The sequence below is a fragment of the Sminthopsis crassicaudata genome, chromosome 5, assembly GCF_048593235.1.
Source record: "Sminthopsis crassicaudata isolate SCR6 chromosome 5, ASM4859323v1, whole genome shotgun sequence".
In the NCBI taxonomy this organism is placed as follows: domain Eukaryota; kingdom Metazoa; phylum Chordata; class Mammalia; order Dasyuromorphia; family Dasyuridae; genus Sminthopsis; species Sminthopsis crassicaudata.
The window spans coordinates 303,083,556-303,093,591 of NC_133621.1; the positions used below are offsets into that span (position 1 = coordinate 303,083,556).

The 10,036-nt window shown below is 51.7% G+C and overlaps 1 protein-coding gene across 4 annotated transcripts in view; it reads left to right on the forward strand.

Moving 5' to 3' along the window:
• The window catches only part of PACSIN2 (protein kinase C and casein kinase substrate in neurons 2), a 152,700-nt gene extending 144,909 nt beyond the window's left edge, over positions 1-7,791 (forward strand). For 2 of the 4 annotated variants that reach the window (XM_074271891.1, XM_074271892.1), the window contains 4 exons: positions 2,345-2,466; positions 4,368-4,490; positions 5,117-5,313; positions 5,963-7,791. In XM_074271891.1, coding sequence (XP_074127992.1) covers positions 2,345-2,466; positions 4,368-4,490; positions 5,117-5,313; positions 5,963-6,075 — 555 coding nt within the window. In that variant the 3' untranslated portion in view covers positions 6,076-7,791. The remainder of the gene's footprint in view (positions 1-2,344; positions 2,467-4,367; positions 4,491-5,116; positions 5,314-5,962) is intronic. The other 2 variants (XM_074271893.1, XM_074271894.1) reach the window with 1 other exon arrangement.
• The last annotated feature ends 2,245 nt before the right edge of the window (positions 7,792-10,036 follow it).

A 10,036-nucleotide genomic window follows, 5' to 3' on the forward strand; every position in this document is an offset into this window, starting at 1 on the left:
GTCCTTGTTCTGGGGTTTGGGGAAGGGGCAGTGAGAGTTGAGCCATTACCCAGAATTCCTCAGCTACCAGTGATAGCATCTCTCTCAGTATGAAGCCGGGAGTATTGTCTTTAGCAGATTGGTTGTTTTTGTTTCGAGAACGACTACCCTTTGGGGAGATGCCCTAATTAACCCTGAGACCCCAGACTTTGGAGTCCCCAAAGCAGGCTGGGCCTGAGTCATCCAGAGTCGGTGTCTCCTGCCTGCCTACTCAGGGGACGTAGAGGGCATTCATAAATTGACCTGCTCCTCCAGACTGGTCTGCAGTAGACATTCCTCCTCCTCCCCCCCTGCTGCATCTCCATGCTGCTCCAGGGCAATAGGTGGGGAACCATCGGCCTCCCCACTAACTTGGGGGAAGAGGAGCCTGGGTTGAGACAGCGCTTGTGGGAGGCCGCCACCACAGCACACGCAGGGCGGCTGGATTCTCCTGAGAAGCACCAACCCCTGGGACTCCTTGAGACGCGGGCCATTAGCTAATGTCACCGGGCGTCTTGGGGAGGTTGCCTGACGTAGGAGCCGGGCCTGAAGGACCCCACCTGAGGGAGGGACAGGGCGAGAGAGGGGGGCCAGCCACTTGGCCACCATGCCGTTGTGCTGCTCTTTGAGCCTGTGTCCACTTTTCTAATGAAGTGATCTTGCTTTTTATGCTTTCCAACCGTAAGGACGAAGTAAGTTATGCTTTGATGTTATTATTTACGTGTTCATCCCATTACCTTGTGTGAGCAACAGCAGCGCCCTTCTCGTTCACCAAGTCCCAGCATGCAGTTTGGTTCCCACTCTGCCTCTCTGAGGCAAGAGAAGTAGATAGACATCTCTGAGCAAATAGAATCCTGCCAGGGGGAACTGAAAGAAAAATGGAGGCTCGGAGGGAGAGTAAAATTTGTGCATAACACCTAAAGTTCTAGTTGCTTCCTTCATTTCCCCTGCATGGCTTTATATGGTCTCTATGCACACACACACATATACATGGGCACACACACAGAGACTGGTTTCTAGTGTAGTAAGGGGTAAACTGAGGCACAAAGGCACAAGCCTGCCAGCACCCAGCTTTGTAAACTGCCCCTGCCTGGGACCACCCCTTCCCACAAAGCGGGGAGGGCTGGTGGCTCAGTGGTCAAAAGCCCAGTATCCCACCTCCTTGCTGAACCGCTCATTTCCTGTCCTGGTTGGCACCTTGAGGCTGCCTTCCTTCAAGCCAGTTTTCTCACAGGCCTGCATCCAATTTGTCCCGGCCCTGCCCTGAGGCAAAGTTGAGACTGAGGACTGGCAGAATTGGGTCCAGCACTCCTGGGCAGCCTCGCAAACCCAGCCCCCATCCTGCCTTCAGTCTACAGGGACCTGAGCAGCCACAGGGCTGAAATCAGAGCTTCTGAAACGCCTTTCAGTAGGGGACCCCGGGACCTCTCCCCCAAACAGTGTTTCTAAGGAACAGGAGAAAATGCCAAATTGCAGGGAGAGAAGAGCAGAAATCAAGATATCCCTTTTCCCCCATTAATGTTCGTGCATGTCTATTAATGAGAGACTCTGAGTCCTCAGAGAAGAATCCCCACTGGGGTCCCTTCATCTCCCTCTTAGTGATGAAGCTGGGGGCCTCAAGAATAACCTAGGGGCCGCTAGGTGGCACAGTAGACAGAGCATCAACCCTGAAGTCAGGAGGACCCGAGTTCAAATCTGGTCTCAGACACTTAACACTTGTGTGACCCTGGGCAAGTCACTTAACCCCAGCCTTTAAAAAAAAAAAAAGTGGGCGATAGCCGGGCCAAAGGAAGGGGCACACGTGTCTTCTCATCCTGGTAGAAACCGCCTCGCAAGGCTGGGAGTCAGTTAGCCTGCATGGAGCGTCTAAGGAGCTGCCTGCCGGGGACGGGGGGACTTGGACTTAGGACTTGGAGGTGCTGGTAGCACCCAGGGCTGAAGGGTAGGAGGGAGAGAGCGGTCTTCTCCGTGGCCCTCCTGCAGAGCCCTCAAGTCCTGTGGGATTGTGTGCTCCCAGGTGGGCCCGGCCTTTCCGCCCAGGAGGCTGGTCTGCAGAGCATGTGCCCTCCGCACTGCTGGCTCCCAGGCACACGGCCCAAAGTCTGGCCACCAGTCAGACTTATGTGTAAGAAGGACGTCAGGGGTGCCCAGGGCACTTGCATCCTGCTGTGCCCAGAGTTGGGAACCTCATTCTCCTTCTCTGGAATGGGCACTGCTTGTCTGGAGCGGCCATCTTGGCAGGGCTGGTGAGGAGGTCAGCTGAGGGCAGGCAGCAGGGCAGACGTCCAGCGTCTCTTGTTCCTAAAGGCTTCTCCTTCCCCCCCAGGAATGGTCTGCAGATCTGAACCGAACGCTGAGTAGGCGAGAAAAGAAGAAGGCCTCAGATGGCGTGACCCTGACGGGCATTAACCAGACAGGAGACCAGGCCCTGTCCAACAAGCACAGCAGGTGAGGGCGGGAGGCTCTGGATCGTGACATGGGCTCCGGACAGGAGGCGGGCAGGACAGCTTGGTGCCTTTCCTCCCTTCCTTGACCCTCCACAGAACCCGTGGTTTTGGGGCATCCTTCTCAGTGACCTCTGGGATGCCGAAAATATGCCAGGGCCCTTCGAGGCTCCAGATCTATCACCAAAAAGCCAATACTGAATAGATTTTTGCAGTGAGCCCGCTGCCCCATTGCCAGATGGGAAAGGGTCAGGGTGGGGGATTTATGGCATCAAATACCAGTAAGTAATGCAGGAAGGGGCAGGGCCCCTGCTTCCTTTGGGCTGTTCTGGGGCCTTCATGGCCCCGGATAAAGATGGGATTTTTTTGGTAGCTTCACTAGCTTCCCCATTGCTGCCTCTGGGTATTTGTCAGTGAGTTAGCGGGGCTCCGAAGCCGGCCTTGCCTAGTGTCCCTCCTCGAGCCTTCCTGTTGTCCAGAGCTGCCCAAGGAGGGGGCTGACTGCCCCAAACCATGATGTATCATGAGGCACATGCATCCTTTGGAGGTCACCCCTCTCATTGGGCCATTGGGAGCCTATCCTCCCCCCAGTTTCGGCCCTTTGGACCTCGGGAAGATCCTGTAATGACTCCCCTGGGGGGCTGAGAAGTTCCTTCCTTCAGCCCCTGCTGTCAGGCGGCACCTCGGGGCTTCATGTGCCCACCGTGGACAAAATCCACTTCTGTAGTTCCCAGTTTGTATTAGGTACAAAGCACTAGAGATGTGAGGATGAGAAAAACTGGGTCTTTCTGCCCTTGGGGGGCTCCCAGTAGAACTGGGTAGGAGAGACTGCTGGAAATGGCAGCACCGAGGGCAAGGCCTCCCCTGGCAACATCCCCAGGGCGGCAGCATTGGATAGGAGGGCGAACATCATTCCCATAGACAGAGGGGCCGCAGTGTTGGAGCTTGGGAGCTCTCCCAAGAAATTGAGCTCCAGTCAGCTCCTCGGCTCCAAGAGGCTTCCAGTGATGGCTGCTGCCGGCCGGGCTGCGCTATGGGCAGGAGCGAGACCCTCGGGCACTGAAGCCATACCTCGGGCACTTAGTGACTGGGGAAATTCCCGAGTTCCCTCTGCGTTTGTTTCTTCAGCTATAAAATGGGCATAAACCCTCCGTCCCCTACCTCACAAAGTGCTTGTGAGGTTCCATGGAGCTCGTGGCCATTACATGGTAATTCCAAGGCCCGGCGGGACTCGGCTCTCTCCGTTCCCTCCATTCCTGAGCCATTGACCGAAGGCCTTCTGACCAAGCCTCCAGGGGACGGGGGCCTGCTTTCCCCAGATCGCTTTCTGGCAAGCATGATTGCAAACCTGGGCTAGGTTTGTATGTCTCAGAGGGAGGGCCACCCCGTGCCCCGGACGTCGAGGAGAGCACGAAGGCACCGTGGGAAGGGCTGGGCATTGGCTCGCAGAAGTTTGAGAGGAGCTGCTTCTGCTGGGCTTCTCCAGACAGACGGGGGACTGGGGAGTCTGAATAGTCGCCTCCAAGGGGAGCGGGCTTCCAACAAAGGGCCAGAGAAGGCTTTCCTGCCGAGGCATAGCTGCCCCTCAGAGGGAGACCTTGCCCACCCACCTGTGACCTTTAGCTAGCCAAAGGTCCCCCACACTCACAGCCCCCGGTATCCCCGGCCGGGAGAGTCACTGGAGGAAGGCAGCCTTCATCACATCCACAGCTGGAATGCAAGAAAGCACGGCCCAGTGTCCTCCTCCTGTTCCCCAGTGCGTCCCCAGCCTCTCGGATTGGAGAATTGGCGGCCCCGGCTGGCCACGGGCCCCCTCCTCTTCCACAGAGCCTGGCTCAGGGACATCTGCGTACGCTGCCTCCCAATGACACGGGGTCACTTTGCTGCTTTTTCTTTCCCAAATAGTAACCTTAGTGTCCAGAGTGACACAATACAGTCAGTGCAGTCCCAGTCAAGTTACAACCCCTTTGAGGATGAAGACGACACGGAAAGTACTGTCAGTGAGAAGGAGGACGTTAAGCGGAAAAAGTTGGTGAAAGAGTTTGCCGTTCTGTCTTCCTCTTCCTCCTCCTCCTCCTCACTCTCCTGCTCTCTCCACTCAGGGCTTCCAGGGCGGGGGGCTTTGCGGCACTCCACTGCATGCAGGCCCTGAACTCAGGCCCCCTCGCACACCTAACACGTCTCTTTCTCTTTGTCCTCGATGGCCCTGGGCTCCCCCGGCCGCCCTGATGATGGCAGCGCTAACACCGTTGCGTCTCCCTTCGTCCTTGTCCTCCTCTTAACCATGGTTTGCGCGCTAGGCCCACCTCCGTGCCCAGAGGACGACCACTCTGCTGGGCAGGGTCTGCCAGAGCTTGGCTTGCCCAGCGGGCTCTGCCGAGACAGGGGCCTGAAGGCGCTGCCGAGCCCTTGAGCTCTCCCTGGCATATTTTCTTGGCGCTGACTGCGAATGTGGCTTGGATGTCTGGCGTCTCCGCTTCCTGTCTCCCTTCCTTCCGGGCTATGCCGGGGCTATGGAGGGCACAGTCCCCGCCCCAGGCTTTGGGTCTGCCCAGTAGTGGGGGGGGGGGGGGACACCTGTCATCACAGTGGGTCTGCTCGCCCCAGGTCTGGCGGCCCTTGAATGAGAAGTCGTATTGCACATTTTTTTTCAGCGTCAGCAGCTACGAGAAAACTCAGAGTTATCCAACCGAGTGGTCTGACGAGGAGGCCAACAATCCCTTCTCCTCCACCGACGCGAACGGGGACTCCAACCCCTTTGACGAAGACGCCAGCTCCGCGACCGAGGTGCGGGTGCGAGCCCTCTACGACTACGAAGGCCAGGAACACGATGAGCTCAGTTTTAAGGCCGGTAGGTTGACTTCCATCTCCTTGGCCAAGGGCCTGCGGCGTGATGGGGCGGAGTGGAGGCTCACAGGTTTTACTGCTGATTTATCGCCATTTGGGAAAATTGTTTTCCCCCTTTACTCTGGGATCTTTTGGCCATCTCTTTTCTTCTAGATTTGTATTATTGCTTTGTATATATACTGGAGATCAGACTGTATCAGCCATTTGATACAAAGTTGTGGGGTGTTTTTTGTTTTCCGTTTCTTGACGATTTGGGGTTAAGTGACTTGCCCAGGGTCACACAGCTAGAAGTGTCTGAGATTGGATTTGAACTCTGGTCCTGCTAAATCCAAGTCAGTGTTCTATCCACTGCGCCACCTAGCTACCAGCTGTTTTAAAGTTACAGGGCTGAGCCTGCAGTCAGGAAAACACTTGAATTCAAGTCCAGCCTTAAACCCTGAGCGGGGCTAATCATTTAACCTGCATTCGCTTCATTTTCTCTAAAAGGGGGATAATGACAACATCAACTTCCCCTCACCCTCCCCGCCATGAAATAATAAAGTGGGAGTCCCCATGCCCGCCTTGCTGTCCCGGAGGGCTGCTTCTGTCACCTGCCCAGTGCATTTTGGGCGCTCACCTCCCATCCCTCTCTTTCTCTGCCCTGTTTCTGCCAGGAGACGAGCTGACCAAAATCGAGGATGAAGACGAACAAGGCTGGTGCAAAGGACGCTTGGACAACGGGCAGGTCGGCTTGTACCCAGCGAATTATGTAGAGGCGATCCAGTGACCCGGGAGGAGCCGCCCCAGACGTGCTGTTTTCACTGTGGGCCCTGGACAGATGTGCGTGGGCACCAGTGCCGACAGTCGTGCACCTGGTGCAGAGAACGTACCTATTTCTTTTCATGTTCGTGCACAGGATGATAGTTCTGTTGCTTTGGGCTGCACGGGTCTGCCCTTGGAGACAGATGGGTCGGTCACGTCACTGGGGGTTGTGAGCCCCTCTTCCTAAAGCAGATCTTCAGATCTGAGTGTGAAAGGCAGTACAACTGAGAAATACCCAGAGTCCTTTTCTCCCTGGCTAGCTTTCTTATCATGAATCTGAATAACCTTTCCCACATTCTTCTCTCCTTTCTTCCTCCAATGAAATGGTGGGTTCAGCTGATTATTTTTATTTTTTTTGTTTTGTTTTGTTTTAACTGATTATTTCCCTGTGTCATCCGCTTCTCAAATTAAAAACTTTTCAGTTCATTTTCTTAGTGATATTTTTGAGATTTGTTTTATTTCAAGGCTCTGTACAGTTAGACTTTTTTTTTTTATATACCTGCTTATTTTCCCATTCGCTTCTACTTAAATTATGACACCGTTCTCTGCACGCTGCTCTCAAGTCACTTAGGGCTCTCTGTCCGTGCGTATTGTGCCGCTGTAGAGCAGGAGCAAGGTAGGCTAGGTGACGTGTGCTGTAGTAGATCATGGGAAGATCGGAAAATATGTTGCCTCTCTTATCGTGAATGCTCTTGATGCATTTTTGGCATTTAGATGTGAGTTTCTAAAGTAGTCTTTAAGTAGCACTCAAAATTCAGAATATTTCAAAGCTATTTCCTCTATAAAATCGTTTCAGACTCCACTCTTTGCAGGTTGATCAACAGTTTTATCAGTGATTCATTCGGAAGGTTAACTTTTCCAGGAAATGCAACTGTAAAATTAATTAAGAAGCTTTTAATTAGCCTGTCATGTCTCAGTGTATATGTGTATATATAATTTGATATTCAGAAAAATCTAAAAAGCATGTCTACTGTTTTAAAATTAGCCGAAAGACTTTTATCTGTGGATCTGATTTTTTGAGACTGCTTGACAACTGTTAAATTAAGGCATATTTAAATCTGCTTGGTGGATCCCTAAGAGTTCCGCCCTACTGTAGTAGATCATGCTTCCAGAAGGAAGGATCATTGGAATCCGTGACGGCAGTCTTTTATTTTAGAATCAGTTGGGGCTTCAGCTGTAGATTAAGCAGCAGTCCCTCTGGGGGTTCTCGTAGCAGAACACTGTAAAAAAAAACTTGCTCCGCCTTGTAAATGGTTACAGAGTACACTTGTATGTGACATACCAAAATTGTCTGTTTGTGATCAGTGGAAAACTAGGTTTTCCCTGTAGCCAAGGAGTCAGTCATTGCCAGGTAAGTTGACGTGTTCCTGTGTAGGAAGCCGCACTGGCGTTATTGGGGGGGGGGGAGGGTTTTGGAGGGGGAGAAAGTCTTTATTTTGTGTAACTAAAATATTGTAGTCCTCGCTTAGCTATGCTCTTTGCTTTAGGAGATCACAGGTTCTATAATCACGGAACATTTCCCATGAGTCTCAATAATTTGCTAGGAATGGATATGTCATGAAAACTTACCATCATAATTATTCATCCACAAGCTAAAGAGTTGCCAAAAATTTGTCAAAACCTCAGTTTTGAAGTCTCTTTGAAATGCATATTTTAGAAAACAAATAAACTATTAATCTCATGAGTGTAAGAATCCCCTTTTTCTTGTGTCTTGGGTTTGAATTTACTTGATTGACTTATACCTTCACCAATCCCTGCTGAGAAATGGGAGGGGGATGAATACTCTCCACCACCAACAGGCCACCCGCCAGTGGAAGCGAAGCCCGTTAGGGCAAGAGCTGGATGGACAAGGGGCAGCATGTTCCTAAGAGTGGGGCCATTCAGAGGAGGTGATGGCTCTGAATATGGCACCGGAAGTCTTGTTTGGAAGGTGCTACCTTTGGGATGTCTCCATATATCTGACCTCAAGGGAGGGACTAGAATTGTATATTTGGATATCACTTGTATAGAAATGAGTTAGTCTACTGAGGTTACTAAGAGGGAGAGTGGAGATGAAAGGGCCTTGAAGGGTCTGGCTCTGAAGGGGAATGTCCACAAAGTGGTGTAATGAGCCCACAAAGGGACCGAGAGGGAGCAGAAACCAGGAAATGGCTGGGGGAGGGAAGGACAGATCCAGAGGGCAAAGTGGCCGAGGGGCAGCAAGGACTGAGGAGGCTGCCAGGTGGGACAGGTAGGAGATCACTGGTCTCCTATCTGTGGGAGAAACTACTTGGAGTTGAGTAATGAGATTGTGGAGGAATTGGGAAGGGAGAGAGAGTGCAGGGGAATGGGTATGGATGGTACCGGGACTTGGAGAAAGGGAGGCAAGATGGGGAACGATAGGCCGAGGGTTGGTAAGGGGTAAGGAAGGTTTTTAAGGATGGGGAGATAGGAGTGTGTTAGGAACAGAATCAATAGATGTCCCCAGGTCTCTCCCTCTGTCTTGGTGAGAAGGGCCACCTGATTATCAGAGCGTAGAGTCAAGAAGGGGGAGGTGAGGGCGGAGGTCAGGGAGTTTTGAAGTGAAGGGCAAAAGAGGAATTTCCTGGGGAATGGTTTCCCTTTTCTCTATACAGAAAGGGGGGGTCCTCGGGAGAAGGGGGTTGTGAAGAGGCTTCAGGAGAGCCGAGAAGAGCAGTTACTGTGAGGTGAGATTCAGAGGATCGCTGAGAGCAACCACCTCTTGGCCTACCTGCATGTAGTGTGCTCCATCAGCCGGTAATGGGCCCATGAGCAGCTGGCAGGGGAAGCTCTGGGCCAAGGTCGGGCAGGCGGCAAGTGTTGAGACAAGAGGGTCGGAGGCTAGGGAACTTGGAGTCAGGGTAATGGCCTGGAAAAGTGACCAAGCAGTGGACAGATGGCGAGTGCCAGAAAGGTTTGGGAAAGGTCAGGAAGAGCAAGAGCCGGAACAGTGAAGGGAGCCGGTCTGATGAGAGGGATGTCAGGTGGCGGTGGATCACAGCATGCATGTGTACAGCACTTTATATTTTTTTTAATTAAAGCTTTTTATTTTCAAAAATATATACACAAATTAACGTTTTTTAACGTTTCACCTTCTGTTCTAATTTTTTTCATCTCTTCCCCCAACCCCCTTCCCTTAAATGGCAAGTGATCCACTATATGTTAAATCCAATATTTGTACTTTACACAAATATGCTGCACAAGAAAAGTCAGATCAAACAGGAAAAAAAATGAGAAAGAAAACGAAACACAAACAACAAAACAGGTGAAAATATTGTATTGTGATCCACATTCAGTTCCTACTTGTGCAGCACTTTATGACGTTTAATTTGGCACATGCTCACAACACTTCTGGCAATGCTATTATTCCCATTTTACAGATGGAAACTGAGGCAGGCAGCAGTTAAATGACTTGCTTAGGCTCAGGAAGTTCATGAAGCCAGATTTCAGATCACATCTTCTACTTCACTGCCTATTAAGCCATTTCTGTTTAGCTCCATTAAAAAATAAAATAAAATAAAATAAAAATAAAAATAAATTGATGGTAGTGAGATTGAACATAGGAACCTCCTGGAGGGAACGGGAGGACATGTCGGGAGTGGGCGATGGACTGAGGAGAGGAGATTAGGGAATTTCTTGTTCAGGTGTTTTCAGCCCTGTCACACTCTTCATGGCCCATTTGGGGTTTCCTTGGTAGAGATGATGGGTTTGCCACCACCTCCAGCCCATTTTATAGATGAGGAAACTGAGGGCAAAAGGGTGGAGTGACTGGCTCAGGGTCACACAGTTGGGACTGTGAGGCTGGATTTGAACTCCCATGTCTTCCTGCCTCCAGACTTGGTTCTCTGTGCCCTGTGGCACCCCCTAGTTGTCCTTAGGGAGCTTGAGGAAATGCCCAAATGATGCTGAAGGTCCCTAGTGTCTGG